The sequence below is a fragment of the Oncorhynchus tshawytscha genome, linkage group LG16 (genome assembly GCF_018296145.1).
Source record: "Oncorhynchus tshawytscha isolate Ot180627B linkage group LG16, Otsh_v2.0, whole genome shotgun sequence".
Taxonomy (NCBI): Eukaryota; Metazoa; Chordata; class Actinopteri; order Salmoniformes; family Salmonidae; genus Oncorhynchus; species Oncorhynchus tshawytscha.
The window spans coordinates 24,396,754-24,417,579 of record NC_056444.1 but is presented as its reverse complement, the minus strand read 5'-3'; the positions used below and the strand labels follow the sequence as shown (position 1 = coordinate 24,417,579).

The window sequence follows — 20,826 nt, the reverse complement described above, 5'->3', positions numbered from 1 at the left end:
AATTTGTGGGCCAGCAAGGCCAATAAGGAAAAATCAAATGTATTTATATAGCCCTTCTTACATCAGCTGATATATCTCAAAGTGCTGTACAGAAACCCAGCCGAAAACCCCAAACAGCAAGCAATGCAGGTGTAGAGGCACGGTGGCTAGGAAAAACTCCCTTGAAAGGCCAAAACCTAGGAAGAAACGTAGAGAGGAACCAGGCTATGAGGGGTGGCCAGTCCTCTTCTGGCTGTGCCGGGTGGAGATTATAACAGAACATGGCCAAGATGTTCAAATGTTCATAAAGTACCAGCATGGTCAAATAATAATAATCACAGTAGTTGTCAAGGGTGCAACAGGTCAGCACATCAGGAGTAAATGTCAGTTGGCCTTTCATTCAGAGTATCTCTACCGCTCCTGCTGTCTCTAGAGAGTTGAAAACAGCAGGTCTGGGACAGGTAGCACGTCCGGTGAACATGTCAGGATTTCATAGCCGCAGGCAGAACAGTTGAAACTGGAGCAGCAGCACAGCCAAGTGGACTGGGGACAGCAAGGAGTCATCATGCCAGGTAGTCCTGAGGCATGGTCCTAGGGCTCAGGTTCTCCATGTGAGAGAAAGACATGTATTTATCTGTTATTTTACCAGTTAAATTGACTGAGAACACATTCTCATTTGCAGCAACGACCTGGGGAATAGTTACAGGGGAGAGGAGGGGGATTAATGAGCCAATTGTAAACTGGGGATTATTAGGTGATCGTGATGGTTTGATGGCCAGACTGGGAATTTAGCCAGGACACCGGGGTTAACACCCCTACTCTTACGATAAGTGCCATGGGATCTTTAATGACCTCAGAGAGTCAGGACACCCATTGGGATATTTTTTAGAACAGAGGAAAGAGTGCCTCCTACTGATCCCCCAAAACCACTTCCAGCAGCATCTGGTCTTCCATCCAGGAACTGACCAGGACCAACCCTGCTTAGCTTCAGAAGCAAGCCAGCAGTGGTATGCAGGGTGGTATGCTGCTGGCATAAAAAAAGAGAGAGAAAGAGAGAATTAGAGAGAGCCTACTTAAATTCACACAGGACACCGGATAAGACAGGAGAAGTTCTCCAGATATAACAGACTGACCCTAGCCCCCCGACACAAACTACTGCAGCATAAATACTGGAGGCTGAGACCGGAGGGGTCAGGAGACACTGTGGCCCCATCCGATGATACCCCCGGACAGGGCCAGACAGGAAGGATATAACCCCAACCACTTTGCCAAAGCACAGCCCCCACACCACTAGAGGGATATCTTCAACCACCAACTGACCATCCTAGGACAAGGCCGAGTATAGCCCACAAAGATCTCCGCCATGGCACAACCCAAGGGGGGGCGCCAAACCAGACAGGAAGATCACGTCAGTGACTCAACCCACTCAAGTGACGTACCCTTCCTAGGCACGGCGTGAAAGAGCACCAGTAAGCCTGTGACTCAGCCCCTGTAATAGGGTTAGAGGCAGAGAATCCCAGTGGAGAGAGGGGAACCGGCAGGCAGAGACAGCAAGGGTGGTTCGTTGCTCCAGAGCCTTTCCGTTCACCTTCCCACTCCTGGGCCAGACCACACTCAATCATATGACCCACTGAAGAGATGAGTCTTCAGTAAAGACTTAAAGGTTGAGACCGAGTTTGCGTCTCTCACATGGGTAGGCAGACCATTCCATAAAAATGGAGCTCTATAGGAGAAAGCCCTGCCTCCAGCTGTTTGCGTAGAAATTCTAGGGACAATTAGGAGGCCTGCGTCTTGTGACCGTAGCGTGGAGCAAGCCCATGTAATGCTTTGCAGGTTAACAGTAAAACCTTGAAATCAGCCCTTGCCTTAACAGGAAGCCTGTGTAGGGAGGCTAGCACTGGAGTAATATGATCAAATGTTTTGGTTCTAGTCCGGATTCTAGCAGCCGTATTTAGGACTAACTGACCGGTCACAGAAGCCTTAACGTTGACAGACAGGACATGAGCTGTTTAACTCCTGAATGTAGGAGTTGGTGGATAAAGTGTGTGAGTGGATGAGTGGATAAATGTAAAGCTATCTTAACATTTTTGAATGCTAGAGCGAAAACCCAACAACCGTAGACTGATCCCAGATCAGTTTGTGCTATCTTATCAACTCCAAAGTTTGTGGCGAACAGCTCAAACATATTTTGGACCAGGCTACAACAGCAGACTTAACTTAAAGGAGAGACACGACACAACCATGTTGGCTGGAAAAAGAAACGGTTGGTGCCCTTGGTGTTCTGCTCTGTTGGGTGACATGAATACATGCATGACTTAGTGAGTGTACATTATGGCACCACACCACCACTGCTCTTATGTCTCCACACAGACTGGCCAGGCTGTGCTGTGTGTGAGGTCACACTGGGATCCCACTGCTTTATCTCATTGTCTCAAGGAGAAAGCTTTATGTCTTTAACCCCAAGTCTACAGCAAGCAGCTTGTCACCTACTCTCATTATGGGAATGGTATGGATAATCTGTATGTGGCTGTTTTGTGCTGAAACTGTATTGAAATGGCGTGCAGTGTCGTGACTGGGTCGTCAGTGCAAAGGAACGAGAGTTCATGTGTGAGATAGTCCTATCCTATCTAAAAGGTACCGTTTGCCCTGCAATACAGACAGTACACAACCATAGCTGAATAGATTAATATTTCTGTTGAATGTGCCATTTTTTTTATTGCACTGTTTCTCCTCATAAAGTAGAACAAATTATATCCTTGGCCTATATTTAATATTGCTGACCCAAAGGCTGTTGCTCTATCTCTCAACTGCAGATCAATATGTGGAAATTCCTTTATTGATTCCAGCAGAAGAGTAAGGATTACAAGCTAGCTAGTTACCTTGGAGGTTCCTCGGACAACCTGATGCTGTAACTTGTCACTTTGATCTTAATAGCGAGTCTCGACATTAGTTAAAAACTTTATTTTCAGTGGCTGCCACAATTTATCAGCATTTCTCTGTTTCTCTCGTCTATCATCCTTGAAATCCAACTTCTCCCACATGGTGACCTCTGACATCACCTATTAAGGTGAATTAGCTCAAACAGCATTGGACTAGTAACTGGAAGGTTGCAAGTTCAAACCCCCGAGCTGACAAGGTACAAATCTGTCGTTCTGCCCCCGAACAGGCAGTTAACCCACTGTTCCTAGGCCGTCATTGAAAATAAGAATTTGTTCTTAACTGACTTGCCTAGTTAAATAAAGGTAAAATAAAATACAAAACACTCATTTGTTTTCAAGCCTGATAGCCGTACTTTTAGTTTATGCTTGACACCGCTTGTTGGCCATTAGCCAATTGGGCGATTCTCAACTTTTTCAAAGCACGTGAATGCATCCAACTAGTATTTATGACTTCACAACTGCTAAATGCCCAACTCCTACTTGGAGTTCTAGGATGATAGACCAGTTTCCCACCAGTAATTACCAGTTGGAGCGCCATTCAAATAGATTTTTCCTAGTTGTATGTGTTAAAAATAGAGAATAATAGAAATATCATCTTCATACCTGTATATATCCCATTATGGCGTCTGTGAGTGCACTGGCAGCTTCATTGAGGCCATCTCCATTTTGAAGTAGTCCGTTTTTTCTTCTATTACTTCTATGAGTTGGCAAGCAAACTGAAAGTGTGTATACTGCCATCTAGAGTGTGTTGTTTGAACATGTATAATGCCAAGTATGGCAAATTACTGCCACCTACAGTTATGGAATGTTTGCTTACAAGTATAATTCATTGGCACCACTCTATGGTGGTAAATTCCCACTTCCCTCTAGGTTACGAACACAGCATTATTAGCGGGGAAGTTGTGCCTGCCCTTTTCTTTCCTAATCAATAGTTGCTTCATTTTGTGCAATAAATTACTTTGACCTTCATGTTGTTGCTATTTCATACCTCCTAGGACTTGTCATGCAAGATGTATGCCCATGCTGAAGCTCCTGGGTATGCAAAGCAGTGTGTGTGTGAGTGAACCCTATTAATTATATTAGTATCAACTCTATTGTTTAATTCAGAAAGTAGGCTTCACCTCCGAGTTACATCTGGAGGCATTAGCTAGCTAGCGCTAGCTCAGTAGCTTACCTTGTTTTTGTGACCAACTCAACATTCTTTACTCCAATCTCAGCTGACTCCTTCTTGCCTACTCTGTCTCTCTCTCTCCTTCTAGTTTCAAAACTATATGGCTGTAGTCCGGTGAGTCATTTTCAAAAGAAATTAACTCGCACACAGCTATCTGGTGCAGTCAAGTGGCTCAGCATTCCAAAGGTATTCACCTGTTTCTACGTCAAGCTAGGACAATGTTCTATTTCATGTTTTCATGGCCCACGTTCAGCTCAGCAGTATATATAATCAATTACATCTCCAATTTACAATGACATATCAGATTAATACATATATGCACTACTTATTATGTATACAGTGGGCTACAAAATTACTGGCAATGTACAAACAATACTTTAAAAAATATAAACAATATAATTATATAGATAAACTCAAAATACCAAACGTGAGAAATACTGTACTTTATTCATGTTTCAATGGAATCCACCAAAATCATTTATTGATTTAATAAAAAATCAATGTCCTCCAAATCAAGGTTTCACAATTAATGGCACCCTTAAAGATTATTGTAAGTAACATCTACCAAAATTAAACCAGGAATGAAATGAGGTAACACGCATGCAATAGCCCTTTGTCATCCAACACCATGATGAAAACAAAAGAACTGGCAGTTCAAAAAGGACAGATTGTCGTAGACCTTCATAAACTGGTAATGGCTACAAGAAGATCCACAAACGATTGAATATACCACTGAGCACTGGCAGGGCAATTATTAAAACATTCAAAAGATATGGAACAGTTGAAAACCTCACGGGTAGAGGACACAAATGCATTTTGCCCCCCAGGATAGGGAGGAAGATGGTGAGAGAAGCAACAAAATCCTCAAGAATCCCTGTGAAAGAATTGCAGGCCTTGGTGGCGTCTTGGGGTCACCAGGTTTCAAAAAGCACCATCAGACATCACAGGCTCTTTGGAAGGGTTGCCAGAAGAAAGCCTTTTCTGACCCCAAGACACAGATGAGAGCGCTTGGAGTTTGCCAAACGTAATTTAAATTATGACTGGAAGAAGGTGCTCTGGTCAGATGAGACCAAAATTGAACATTTTGGTCAGATACAGCATCAGCATGTTTGGCGTCGTTACAGAGATGCATACTAGGAGAGGCACCTCATACCCACGGTGAAATATGGTGGTGGGTCAGTGATGTTTTGGGGCTGTTTTAATTCCAGAGGTCCAGGGGTACTGGTCAAGATTGATGACATAATGAATTCCACAAAGCATCAGGCAATTTTGGCTGAAAATCTGGTTGCCTCTGCCAGAAGGCTGGGACTCGGCCATAGGTGGACTTTCCAACAAGACAATGACCCAAAACATACCTCAAGATCCACACAGAAATGGTTCTGTGACAAAATCTCAGTCGCCAGACCTCAATCCAATCGAAAACCTGTGGGCTGAGTTGAAGAGGGCAGTTGATAAGCGCAAACCCAAGAATGTGAAGGATCTTGAAAGTATCTGCATAAAGGAATGGTTCAAAATCCCTCCAAATGTTTTCCTTAACCTTGTCAAACATTACAGGAAAAGACTCCATGTTGTTATCCTTGCCGGAGGTGGTTGCACTAAGTACTAAATGAGGAGTGACAATAATGATGAAATCTTGATTTTGGTGAAATTTATTTTGTATTCATTAAATAATTGTATGATTTTGGTTGGTTCCATTGAAACATTAATGAAGTACAGTATTTGTTGGTATTTTGAGTTTCTCTATAATTATATTGTTTTTATTTTTTAAAGTATTGTTTGTACATTGCCAGTCAAGGGTGCCAGTAATTTTGGAGTCCGCTGTATATATATTTTTTATGAAACATGGCCTTTTTAAAGATTTTTAAAGCAGTTTTATGACGATGAGACTACTATGGTTATTAGAATATAATTTGAGCCAAACTACTATGGTTACCAGAATACAAAGTGGACCGTGACTGCTTCCATGTATTGCATAGCACATGGATTGTCCCTGTCTTAGTACATAGTATAGCTAGCTAGTATATCCTACACAGTTCTTTGGTGTCTGATACTGTGGTGGGTTAGCGAGTAGCTGTTCTGTATCTCCCTCTGCCTCCCTAGGGGTATACTACGGAGCAAGCTAGATCTACTCAGGGTTTTCTAAAGCTAGCTAGCTTCAGTTAGCTTTCCATTCCAGTATAGACTTGATCCGTACTACGACGGTGGATATTGCTCGTCCGCCTGTCGCTAACTCTAGCAGGTTTTTAACTGTGGATGCATGTCGCACGTGGCTCGTCGAATACCAAACTCTTCATTGAGACGATGCTAAAACATCAATCCATTGGTAAGTCCGTGCCACATTTTCACCTGTGCCTAAATCAAAATGGAAGACCAGGTTTCTTGGAAATTCAGTTTAGAAGTGCAGTCTTTATTTTGTGCTTATTAATGCACAGACACCTGTTGTTACTAAATGTGTAATGTGATAGGTATTTAATAATTTAAAAAATATACATCCAAAAACACATTTGAAAAATACAATATTTAATCAGTTGTCTTCTTCAAATGAAGAGGATGATGATGCAATCTTTGCAAGATTGAGGGAATCATTTCATTGGTCGTCAACTCGCAGCTCAGACACTTCATCCAGGACAAATGTAGTGAGCCCTGAGTTAGCCTAACCCGTAGCTAGTTAGATCTGAAGGATTCGTTGCAGGCTAAAGTGTGAGCCACATTTGCGGTACCGGTTATCCAAAGTTGAACTTAGAGTTGACCAAAGTTACCTCGCTAACTCCTCTAACTACATTCATAGTATAGGGCTCATGTCTCATGCCTCCAAGTCTTAGCTTGTGCTTCTCAGGTCCTCACTCAGCCCACCATGTTAATCACTGCTTCCAGTTTGTGATTTGCCCATTCCCTGTGTCCATCATATACCCCCGCCCTCTTTCCTCACCTCCCTCGCACCCTGGTTGATTTCCTCTGAGGGCTCGGTCTGCGTTTGCATACCACCGGCCGTTCTGCCTGGCCCGGGCACTTTATTGATCTTCCATCTGTTTGGGGCCCAGTGTGATCAGTGTAGAGTGTGAAAGCCAGACACACGCAGGCAGGCCAGGCAGCCTTCTCTTCCTCCCCAGCGGACACATGCGTACTGATGCAGCCAACACTCACAGATGGGCCTTGGTTCCTTGGTTTAGACGAGGCCTTCTGTGCAGAGTGCGTTTAGCGTGGAAGCAGGTCCCCAGTAACTACCCTGCAGTGAGAAAGGTCGCACAAACAGTAGGGGAGGTGTTCTCTTGTGTTGTGTAGACACCGGGTGTTTGGGTGACACACACGGCGCATGCGTGCACACATTCTAACACACACTTGACGTGATCATGAGTCTTTTAGGATGTGATCTTAATGGATACAAGTACTGAGCAGCATTGCCAGTTTACTTTAAACAGTAGTGGTACGCTCTGTCTGACTGTTTTAGTTACATGTAGAACCACTGTGAATACGAGGACGTGTAAAAACACCTGATATCTTAGGGACTATCTCTGGTGTTTAGGCCTAGTAGGTATTGATCTAAGTCTAGTGTATGTATGAATGCCTAGTCCTCTTGTAAGCGTTATTGATCCTACTGGCCCAGATGTGTAACATTTGACTTCGCAGAGAAAATCCTATAGCAGCATACTAATAGCATCAACTGTGTATTTATTGAGGGATGATACATATGTTAAACCCTGCTGCGGGTCCATTCACAGGGATGCATGTTGTTAACCTAGTTTTTGCTATGGTCAGCTATGGCAATGAGAACTCTGCTTTTCTATGGTGCAGGCCAGGGCATCTGGGTTGTGTGCTGTAGGGAAAACTATTTAATACTATTTAAATACTACACTGAACCAGTAAGAACACCCAGTGTTCGTTTATGTTGCAGAGCATTTTGCTACGGTGTGCCTTACTGAACACTACCCTGCTTCACTCAATCTAGATTTAAACACCATAGGATTAACCCTGCCTAGTATCCATTTCCCTGTTTTTATTCTTCATTTAACCATTTAGCAACCACAGTAGATTAGCCCCTGTCAAACATGGTTAGTGTTTCCTGCAACCCTGCCTGGATCTGACTGCCATGGATCTGTTTCTCTTGTACATTTTCCACTTGAGGAGACCAGGTCAATACAGGGCTGTAAATGGGGTTCTCTGCTGGAGATACAAACACTGAGACAGGTCTATATGCAGTGAGGGAGGGTCTATTTAACATTGAAGACATGGTTATACGATATGTTGTTTTTGTTAATCCTGATATTTCTTTCTGTCGCTCTGTTTAATACATCATGTTGGAGACCCAAACAGTTTAGGCATGTAAACATTTCTGGTGATACGAGAGTCCCAGTTGTTGAATCTAGTATGTTGTGTTTTAATGTGGAAGCATTTCACAATGTTTTACATTGACCTTATAACTAGAAAAAAAAACGTAATGTTTAAACGTTTTCTCTCTAATGCATGTTTGGTAGTGCACTGTTTCTGGCTTGTCAGATTCTTGCTAACCTGGTTAGGTTATTGTTCACAAGAACGTTTGTTAATTCATTCTATGGCAGTTTACTCTCCCGCCTTTTTGTCCTGCTTCTCCTCTGGGTGTCAAGTACTAATTATGTGTGTTTGTTCCAAATCTTTTGGAACCACTTCAAACCCAACTGCCATGCGTTCTAAGTTATGGCCAATCTAATGCTTCTAGATCAAAGCAGTTCTGACACGTTATAGTTGTAAAGGGTGGATATAATATAAACATAACTATTTTAATAAGATACAGACGGTTAAATCATATCTTTATTGTTATGTTCATGCTGTCAAAACATCATTTGTTCCTAACGGATCCCAGGAGACTTGTCTCCGCTGTCAGAATATTTGTACCTTTCGGTCCTTATTGGTTTACCTCGAGCATGTACCACTGCATTGTTGCTTTATCTAGACCACACAATGGAAGAAATAGTCCCACAGGCCTCAACAGACAATAAAATAAGAAACGCAACGGTGTAACTACACTTTATTAGGTGTGAAATGAAAGAATTAATAGGAAGATTTCTGGTGTTGCATAAAGTGTGACATTTCATTTAGCATGACTACCACAGTAGGGAAAGAGACACAGGTTATGTTAGGCCCAGGCCTGGCCTTTTACAATAACACCCCCGTACCTCCATATGAAACCGTCTTTTCCCTTCCACCTACTGTGAAAATATGAAAAGAAAAAGCTTAATGTCTTGTCACATAGCTTGTGGGACACTAATTGAGGTTGGATGCTGCTACTTTTGTTGCGAAAGGGGGGGGGATGAGTCCATGGTGGATATACACAAAATGCTACTCAGATGCACTTTGAATGTTTTATGCTCAGCATTTGCATCAATCGGGGGGGCAATGCTAAAGTGATGTTTGCACCAAGGAAACAGAGGGGGGAAATAATATGTTCTCCAAACCATCTGCACAGTACCTAGAGAAATAGGTACAAATCTGCTCCCAAAACTCATTTAAACCTTCAGTGGTGGAGAGCTAGCTGCTAGGTCTGGGGGATACACCTGACATAAGACAGCAGAAGCATTTGATAACCAGTCGTCTGAACGTATACCTTCAGATTTTACAAGGCATATTCTTGCCCCCCAAAGCAAACACTGGCTGCCAACATACTCCAATTGATTTATCAATATGTCCCAAGGAAAATATGTAGACCCATACACTGTCGAAAAAAGGGGAATAAATCCAAAACGGAGGCTTAAATGCAAAAATAAAGGCATTGTATTGTACTTTAATCATGCTATTGTACTATTTACTTGTTTGAATGTATAGATTTCCTCACTAGATCATGTGACATACTGTATACAACCTCAAATAGAAGCCTAGTTTGTGCGTTCACGATTCACTCTGATGATGGCTTGATGCCGAGACGTTTGTTTTGTTTTTCACCTTTCACTTTTCTGCACAATCAACATTTTGGGCTTCACAATGTCCCAATAAAACACCTCTATTTTTGCATTTAAGCCTCCGTTTCTAGATGTATTTCTCTCTTTCGAAAGTGTGCGGATCTCCATCTTCGCCAGTGTTCCCATTTTAATACTTATGCACCTGGAACAGACATGATTTGGTTTAAAGGACATTTTAAAGAGCACAGACAACCTCATATCACAGTATGTATCAACTCTGTAGTTACTGTGAAAACAGTATGCAGTAATCTGAATCCCTAGAGCTGCTTTACATCCTCATATCCACACACGGTGTTTAGAATCCAAGTCCCTGCGGTCTTCCCAGTATCCCGATCTTTATGAATGATGTTTCATGGATGCGCTATGCTCTACTGTGCACTGCTTAAACTGGAGTGTGTGTTGCATTCATAATGAATACAGTGAAGAGGCTCATGATTGCTGATCAGTGGTAATGCAGGGTGGGGGGGGAGTTGATTGTAATGGAAGGTTACATGACTGACGGTTTTGTTGTCACGTGTGAAGATGGTGTTTTGGAAATTTGGTAACAGAATGGCACCAATAGCACAAACCCGGCAGGTAGTCTAGCTTTGAGTGTTGGACCAGTTAAAGGTCGCTGGTTTGAATCCCTGAGCCGTCTAGGTGAGAAATCTGTCAATGTGCCCTTGAGCAAGGCACTTAAATCGAATTGCTCCTGAAAGTCGTTCTGGATAAGAGCATCTGCTAAATGACTAAAATGTAAAACCGTCCTTCTATTACCAGACTTTGCATCTGTACTGTTCTTCAAGGACATTTGTTTTTGTAACGTTTTCTGTGGAAATTGTTAGAAGTAGTCCTTGTGCCTATAGTTATATGGTTTGTTTAACTTTGCAGTCATTGGTTTTTGTTTGACATACATCTTAAAGTGAAAAATCTGAGTCTCCGCATCACTCTGTTACCGTGGAAATGCCCATGGGACAACTGCTACCCTGAATGTAGAACAATGAAAACCTCCTTATATGCAATGCACATTTCTGATTTGTTTTGGGAAACGTACAGGTAAAATAATATATTCTTAGTGAATTAATTGATATTTATTGCTACTGGAAAAAGGGAATTCCTGAAAAATAGAGTATTTAGACCATAAGGACTATTTCAACCTCTTAACAGGGATTTTAGCTAACTGTTTTCTAGGATAACCATCTAAACTGTTTTCTAGGAAAACCATCAATTTCCGGCTATGTTTTGTGATACAACTGACATGCATATTTTACTTTTGAGGTATAAATAGTCCCCCCCTGCTCTGTTTTACTGTAAAGTTGACTTTTTCTCTCACCCCCCCTTCTCCCTCTGTTATCAGAATATCCTGGCCCTGAACCCCCGGGTGAAGAGCCATGCTGATATCTGCTCCACCTCTGCTAAGAAAGTAGAGAAGAAGCACTGGAAAAGAAACCCAGAGAAAGGCTGTGATGTGAGTAGAGCTCCCTAACCCTGAACCCCCCATCACACACATACGCACACACACCAAACAAGACATATGACTGTCGTAGATGTTGTACTGGTTCCAAATTTAGAGAACCGTGTTTTTCTTGGATCCCCACCTCGTCTGACGAGGTTATCTCTGGTAGCTGTTTTTTAACCTTTGCTTGGACTTATGTCAATGTCCGCAGCTGTGTCCCGGACACCCTGACAAGATAACACACACACACACACGCACACACACTTCACTGTCACGTCCCTGTCGCACACAAGCAAACACAAAACACACACACAAACACAATTATCTTAGGATTCCAGGCACATGCTGTCAAAGTCTCAGAGAATATCTCCTAAGACCAGCCTCATGGTTTGTTTTTTGGCAGGTGGCTGCAGTCCCTCGTCTGTCCTTGAAGGGAACTGATACGACACTCTGTCTGTGTGTGTGTGTGTGTGTGTATGTGTTTGAGAGTGAGTGTACGTGTGCTTGTGACAGTGGTGTGTGTGTGCACATGCATGTGCGTGTCTGTGTTCGTGTGTGTGTCTGATTTATACACAAAATAAATTGAAGATGTTTTGTAGGAGAGATTATTCTCTCTCCCTGCTGACTGCTCTGTGCCTAAGTACAACCAGCTAATTCATCACGCTAATCAATGGTGATGGATTCTCCACTTTATGTAATGTTGAAAAGCTTAATAGTTAGAACATATGGCGTATATGCGTATATCCAGAACCTATGCACACATTTATGTTCATGGATTGGTGAAGTTCTTTATCTGAAATAACCAAGCATACAGTCTATTGGTCTACTATAATCATGAGTAAATATTTGGATGAAGTATTTTAGGTTAATTTGATGAATGTTGTCATATCTTTATCAAAGTAACAAAGCAAGGCGTCAACCATCTAACTGAAAGTGTTTTGGCAACACACAGCATTCTCCCTGATCCCTCTTCCATCGAAACACCCTTCTACTGCTAAACCATTATAGTCCATAGCTCTCTTTGATTTCTTTTAACGATAGGGTATAGAGCGATTCTATGTAACCTATTTATCCGCTTGTGAAGGGCAAGAACGATGCCCATTTTAATTAAAAAGTTTGTTCAGAACCTGGGGCATCCTTATAAGTGTTCTGGGGGTCAGGACGGATGCGATAGAGGTCACAAACATTATGTGCATCCCAAATGTCACTCTATTCCCTCTATCAGTGGTTCCCAAACTTTTTATAGTCCCGTACCCCTTCAAACATTCAACCTCCAGCTGCGTACTCCCTCTAGCACCAGGGTCAGCATACTCTCAAATGTTGTTTTTTGCCATCATTGTAAGCCTGCCACACACACAATATGATACATTTATTAAACATAAGAATGAGTGTGAGTTTGTCACAACCCGGCTCATTGGAAGTGACAAAGAGCTCTTATAGGACCAGGGCATAAATATAATAATAATCAATATTTGTGCTCTTTACTTAGCCATCTTACATATAAAACCTTATTTGTTAAACCTGTTATGGCTGCATTCCTTTGTTCTCAATTTCCGCCTGAAGACATACCCTAATCTAACTGCCTGTAGCTCAGCCCCAGAGGCAAGGATATGCATATTCTTGGTATCATTTGAATGGAAACATTTTGAAGTTTGTGGAAATGTTAATTGAATGTAGGAGATTATAACACAGTAGATCTGGTGGAAGAAAAGAGAAAGAAAGAGCATACGTTTTCTGTTTTTTATTGTTGTAGCTTCATCTTTCACATGTACTAGAATAGCCACACAGTCAGATAAAATGCTGGAGATAATTTGGATGGATAACACAAGAGGGCAACTGTAGGTGTGCAAAGTGTCAGGCTGATAACTTCAGGAATGGGTGAGCTACATGACATTTAGCATGAAGTCACCCAGGTGTCCCACACAAGTTGCCCAAATTGGCCGAATTGGTGAAATGACCTATAACTATATACAACAGTGCAAATAACTATATACAACATATCAAAAAGCAATTCTAACACACACACACAAAAAAAATGTTAAAAAAAATATTTGAAAAAAAAAATAAAAAAAAAACAGTACACCCTTTGGAAGTCCTCGACACAATATTTTGCTGCCTGTGCCATGTCCCATAGCAGTCTCTTTCTGATGTAAAGCAGAGACAAAATTAACAAGTGGTGCAGTTCATGCGACACAGAACACAACGACGCCTACATGCTGTGCCCTTTTGGCCCTGAGGCATAGTCATGCCTGCAGTAATGAACTGTGGCATATGAAAACCACTGGGGGCAGAGGTAGAGCGGGCAGCTTGGCACCGGGGGCTCCCAGTCAGAGTCGTTATCACTGTGAAAGAAAACATAAAACAAATATTTGTATTGTATGAGCCTTTTATCATCACATAACATAAACAGATATGTATTGTATAGAGCAGAGGGAACAGTCACTAAGGTGAAGTGCTGTTCCATTCAACTCTGGCCATTGTTGTGGGCCTGCCCTCTCCTGAACAACACCCAATGGCTATTTCATATGGAAATGGAGAGGAGTAGCAGGCGCAGTGGCCATGTGTGTGTTTGCTATTCTACTCCATTCCATTTGAATAAAAACATGGAAAATATAATCTGACATGGGGGGGGGGAAATATATATATATATATATATATATATACACACACATTTATATTTCATAAAACGGCATTAGCAATTACCCGTCCAGAAGTACGTCCTGTCCTTGCAGAACCAGCTCCTCAGTTCCTGTTTGAATCATAACACTCAAAGATTCCGCAAACAAAAAATCTGTCTCACTTTCACTTTTTCACTTTCACTTTAGACTTTGACTTCGCTTTTCCTGATTTATTCGCCATGATATCTTCAATGAAATCGTTGAAAATACAAATTTCCGAAATACAGCTGCGCGTAAAAAGCCTCACAGCAACTCCTCTGATCGTCAAGGCGAGAATGGAGTTTCTTACGCGTGTGATTACAAACAGGGAATGGGGTTCCAACCCAAAACCATTACATACTGGTGTTTACCTCAGCTCATTGGCTATCTACCCAGCTAGATTTCAAGACGATCAGTGATCATTGGGCAGAAATATAGTCAATCAATGAAGCTTCCCTAAAATTATTGGTGCTCGTTGTCTTCAAATCAGTTCACTTCGGTCAATACTCCCCGCAAAAAAAAACTATGACGTTTGGCTGTGTTGCAAACATCCAGAGGAATGCACTGAAACCAATCATGACTAGATAAACGATTGTTTACTGTGTGTAATCACATCGAATGCTCCGTAAAAAAATTATAGAGATGGAATTCATGGCACAAACGGTTTACAAAATGTTTAGATTTAGGCTATAAAATGGATTTTATCAAAGAAAACAGCACTTCATTTGATCACTGGGACCCTCAGGAAGAGAAATAAGAGCAAGATATCAGAATGTAAGTCATAATTTTACCTTCAGATGTGAATGTGTAAAAATTGTCATTGCGGAAAATGTTTCTGTTGTTGATTGCTTTTCTCAAACAAAAGCATGGTATTTGTTCTCTGTAATAGCTTTTTGAATTGGAAAACGTAGTTTGATTACCAAGATTCTAATCTTTTGAAGGGTGTAAGACACTTGCATTTTCAAGAATGTTTAATGTTACGAAGTTGTATTTTTAGTATTTTTTAGTTTTTAGTATTTCCACTGATGCCAACCATAAGAGGTTAATGAAAAATGGTGAATAATTCACCACAGGTGAAAGAGAAGGGTGTGCTTGAAAGGATGCACATAACTCTGCAATGTTGGGTTGTATTGGAGAGCGTCTTTTTCTGCCTGTATTTAGTTATCATGCTAGTGAGGGCCGAGAATCCACTCTTACATAGGTACGTGGTTGCAAAGGGCATCAGTGTCTTAACAGTGTGATTTGACAAGACAGGATAGTCTGAGCGCAGCCCAATCCAGAAATCTGGCAGTGGCTTCTGATTTAAATACAATTTTCACAGAACCGCTTGTTGCAATTTCGATGAGGCTCTCTTGTTCAGATATCGGTAAGTGGACTGGAGGCAGGGCATGAAAGGGATAACGAATCCAGTTGTTTGTTCATCCGTTTCGGGAAAGTACCTGCGTAATTGCGCACCCAACTCCGGTGCTTCGCTATATCAAATTTGACATTGTCTATTAGCTTGAGTTCATTTGCACACAAAGAAATCATACAATGATGGAAAGACCTGTGTGTTGTCCTTCTTAATGCAGACAGAGAAGAGCTCCAACTTCTTAATCATAGCCTCAATTTTGTCCCGCACACTGAATATAGTTGCGGAGAGTCCCTGTATTTTTTTTATTTTTATTTTTTATTTCACCTTTATTTAACCAGGTAGGCTAGTTGAGAACAAGTTCTCATTTGCAACTGCGACCTGGCCAAAATAAAGCATAGCAGTGTGAACAGACAACACAGAGTTACACATGGAGTAAACAATTAACAAGTCAATAACACAGTAGAAAAAAAGAGAGTCTATATACATTGTGTGCAAAAGGCATGAGGTAGGTGGATAATTACAATTTAGCAGATTAACACTGGAGTGATAAATGATCAGATGGTCATGTACAGGTAGAGATATTGGTGTGCAAAAGAGCAGAAAAGTAAATAAATATAAACAGTATGGGGATGAGGTAGGTAAAATTGGGTGGGCTATTTACCGATGGACTATGTACAGCTGCAGCGATCGTTTAGCTGCTCAGATCCTCCTGTAATCCTACATTCAGATCATTCAGGTGAGAAAAAACATCACCCAGATAAGCCAGTCGTGTGAGAAACTCGTCATCATGCAAGCGGTCAGACAAGCGAAAATGATGGTCAGTAAAGAAAACTTTAAGCCCGTCTCTCAGTTTTAAAAAACGCATCAATACTTTGCCCCTTGTTAACCAGCTCACTTTTGTATGTTGTAAAAGTGTTACGTGGTCATTACCCATATTATTGCAAAGTGCAGAAAATACACGAGAGTTCAGGGGCCTTGCTTTAACAATGTTAACCATTTTTACTGTAGTGTCCAAAATGCCGTTCAAGCTATCAAGCATTCCCTTGCAGCAAGAGCCTCTTGGTGGATGCTGCAGTGTATCCAAGTGGCGTCGGGAGCAACTGCTTGCACGCACATTACCACTCCACCATGTCTTCCTGTCATGGCTTTTGTGCCATCAGTACAGATACCAACACATCTTGACCACCAAAGTCCATTTGATGTCACAAAGCTGTCCAGTACTTTAAAAATATCCTCTCATGTTGTCCTGGTTTCCAGTGGTTGTTAAAATATCCTCTCATGTTGTCCTGGTTTCCAGTGGTTTGCAGAAGAGGACGTTTTCCTTAATTGACCCTCCCCCATAAACGTAATGGACGTATACCAGGAGCTGTACCAGGCCCGCCATGTCTGTTGACTCAACCAGCTGTAATGCATAGAATTCACTGGTTTCTCCACCCATCGCACAGACAGAAACAAACATCTTTCTGGTAAGAAGAGGGGCGGGGGCGTATGATTCATGGTTAACGTGACGTGGTGTGATCATAACAACATACAGGTACTCAAGTCCTTCTGTTCACCTGATTTAGAATTCCTCACAATCAAATGTCGACCACATTATCTACCAAGGGAATTCTCTTCGATTATAATCACAGCCGTATATATTACCCCCCAAGCAGACACATCGATGGCTCTGAACAAACTTTATTTGACTCTTTGCAAACTGGAATCCATTTATCCGGAGGCTGCATTCATTGTAGCTGGGGATTTTAACAAGGCTAATCTGAAAACAAGACTCCCTAAATTTTATCAGCATATCGATTGCGCAACCAGGGCTGGAAAAACCTTGGATCACTGCTATTCTAACTTCCGCGACGCATATAAGGCCCTGCCCCGCCCTCCTTTCGGAAAAGCTGACCACGACTCCATTTTGTTGATCCCTGCCTACAGACAGAAACTAAAACAAGAAGCTCCCGCGCTGAGGTCTGTTCAACGCTGGTCCGACCAATCTGATTCCACACTCCAAGACTGCTTCCATCACGTGGACTGGGATATGTTTCGTATTGCGTCAGACAACAACATTGACGAACACGCTGATTCGGTGAGCAAGTTCATTAGAATGTGCGTTGAAGATGTCGTTCCCATAGCAACGATTAAAACATTCCCAAACCAGAAACCGTGGATTGATGGCAGCATTCGCGTGAAACTGAAAGCCCGAACCACTGCTTTTAATCAGGGCAAGGTGACCGGAAATATGACCGAATACAAACAGTGTAACTATTCCCTCCGCAAGGCAATCAAACAAGCTAAGCGTCAGTATAGAGACAAAGTAGAATCTCAATTCAACGGCTCAGACACAAGAGGTATGTGTTAGGGTCTACAGTCAATCACGGATTACAAAAAGAAAACCAGCCCAGTCACGGACCAGGATGTCTTGCTCCCAGGCAGACTAAATAACTTTTTTGCCCGCTTTGAGGACAATACAGTGCCACTGACACGGCCTGCAAAACATGCACACTCTCCTTCACTGCAGCCGACGTGAGGAAAACATTTAAACGTGTCAACCCTCGCAAGGCTGCAGGCCCAGACGGCATCCCCAGCCTCGCCCTCAGAGCATGCGCAGACCAGCTGGCTGGTGTGTTTACGGACATATTCAATCAATCCCTATCCCAGTCTGTTGTCCCCACATGCTTCAAGAGGGCCACCATTGTTCCTGTTCCCAAGAAAGCTAAGGTAACTGAGCTAAACGACTACCGCCCCGTAGCACTCACTTCCGTCATCATGAAGTGCTTTGAGAGACTAGTCAAGGACCATATCACCTCCACCCTACCTGGCACCCTAGACCCACTCCAATTTGCTTACCGCCCAAATAGGTCCACAGACGATGCAATCTCAACCACACTGCACACTGCCCTAACCCATCTGGACAAGAGGAATACCTATGTGAGAATGCTGTTCATCGACTACAGCTCAGCATTTAACACCATAGTGCCCTCCAAGCTCGTCATCAAGCTCGAGACCCTGGGTCTCGACCCCGCCCTGTGCAACTGGGTACTGGACTTCCTGACGGGCCGTCCCCAGGTGGTGAGGGTAGGCAACAACATTTCCACCCCGCTGATCCTCAACACTGGGGCCCCACAAGGGTGCGTTCTGAGCCCTCTCCTGTACTCCCTGTTCACCCACGACTGCGTGGCCACGCACGCCTCCAACTCAATCATCAAGTTTGCGGACGACACAACAGTGGTAGGCTTGATTACCAACAACGACGAGACGGCCTACAGGGAGGAGGTGAGGGCCCTCGGAGTGTGGTGTCAGGAAAATAACCTCACACTCAACGTCAACAAAACTAAAGAGATGATTGTGGACTTCAGGAATCAGCAGAGGGAGCACCCCTCTATCCTCATCGATGGGACAGTAGTGGAGAGGGTAGTAAGTTTTAAGTTCCTCGGCGTACACATCACAGACAAACTGAATTGGTCCACCCACACAGACAGCATTGTGAAGAAGGTGCAGCAGCGCCTCTTCAACCTCAGGAGGTTGAAGAAATTCGGCTTGTCACCAAAAGCACTCACAAACTTCTACAGATGCACAATCGAGAGCATCCTGTCGGGCTGTATCACCGCCTGGTACAGCAACTGCTCCGCCCACAACCGTAAGGCTCTCCAGAGGGTAGTGAGGTCTGCACAACGCATCACCGGGGGCAAACTACCTGCCCTCCAGGACACCTACACCACCCGATGTCACAGGAAGGCCATAAATATCATCAAGGACAACAACCACCCGAGCCACTGCCTGTTCACCCCGCTATCATCCAGAAGGCGAGGTCAGTACAGGTGCATCAAAGCAGGGACCGAGAGACTGAAAAACAGCTTCTATCTCAAGGCCATCAGACTGTTAAACAGCCACCACTAACATTGAGTGGCTGCTGCCAACACACTGACTCAACTCCAGCCACTTTAATAATGGGAATTGATGAGAAATGATGTAAAATACATCACTAGCCACTTTAAACAATGCTACCTAATATAATGTTTACATACCCTATATCATCTACTGCATCTTTATGTAATACATGTATCACTAGCCACTTTAACTACGCCACTTTGTTTACATACTCATCTCATATGTATATACTGCACTCAATACCATCTACTGTATCTTGCCTATGCCGCTCTGTACCATCACTCACTCATATATCTTTATGTACATATTCTTTATCCCCTTACACTTGTGTCTATAAGGTAGTAGTTTTGGAATTGTTAGCTAGATTACTTGTTGGTTATTACTGCATTGTCGGAACTAGAAGCACAAGCATTTCGCTACACTCGCATTAACATCTGCTAACCATGTGTATGTGACAAATAAAATTTGATTTGATTTGGCTTGTATGCAAAGCAGTAATTGTTTCAAAACTTCTCCTGTCAGGTCACTGATGCGTCGTGAAACAGTGTTGTTTGATGGAGGCATTATCTGTATAGTTTTTTGGGGCCTTTTCCCCCAGCAATGTCCCAGCCCTATCCATGGTAGCAGGAAGAATTAAGTCCTCCACAATAGTATGGGGCTTGCCTGACGTAGCCACTTAGTAAATCACCATATAAGACGCTTCTAGCCCCTTCTTATTAATACTATCTGTTGCTTATATACATGTCTGAATTCTCGCTCCAAAAACTCCTGTAGCTTATTTTTCGAATTGGCACGTTTTGTTTCTAAATGTCTACGCAAGAGTGAAGGTTTCTTTGAGTTGTGAGAGTACTTTTGCACACAGTGGCTGAGGAAAGGCACTACTCCCAATATAAGTGAACCCCAAATCAATGTAGTTCTCATCATATTTGCGCCTCTTCAATGGGCCAATGTCCCTGTCTGTTCGGTGCTTTCCCGGGTAATGGGGCAGTAGATCTTCGGCTGCATCAGATTCACAACGGTCAGTGTCCATGCTAGCTGGGCTAGCAACAAATGTAGAATTTCTGACGCTAGCATTGGATGTGCTCGTGAAAGCAGAGCAACTTGTGTCGTCGACTGGTGCAGGTGTAGTACTGCTGGTAGTAGCAGTACTACCAGTAGAGCTGGTATGTGTCTCAATGGACACAGTTCTTACTTTCTTTTAAATATTTATCAATTTTCGAGCAAACGGAATGAGCAGCATCTACGTTTGGCTACATACGGACTGTTAGTGGAATTCCCGTGAGAAGGTAACGATTAATGTGATTGGATGTTAATTATTTGACTAGACTACCTGTATATGACATTGTGTTGTTATTTTGCTGAACTCTAGATGGTTTAATTTTAATTTTGGCAGTGAAAGGAGGTTACTCAGGTGAGGAAAAAACCTCACCCAAAATAAATGGACTGTTTGAAAATGTGAAAAAAAATATATATGTAGATATT

At 42.5% G+C, this 20,826-nt stretch overlaps 1 protein-coding gene across 1 annotated transcript in view; it reads left to right on the top strand.

Moving 5' to 3' along the window:
* The window catches only part of LOC112215544 (dihydropyrimidine dehydrogenase [NADP(+)]), a 220,427-nt gene that overhangs the window by 11,183 nt on the left and 188,418 nt on the right, over positions 1-20,826 (top strand). Inside the window, exon 2 of the mRNA XM_024374642.2 lies at positions 11,356-11,466. Within this exon, the coding sequence (XP_024230410.1) occupies positions 11,356-11,466 (111 nt within the window). The remainder of the gene's footprint in view (positions 1-11,355; positions 11,467-20,826) is intronic.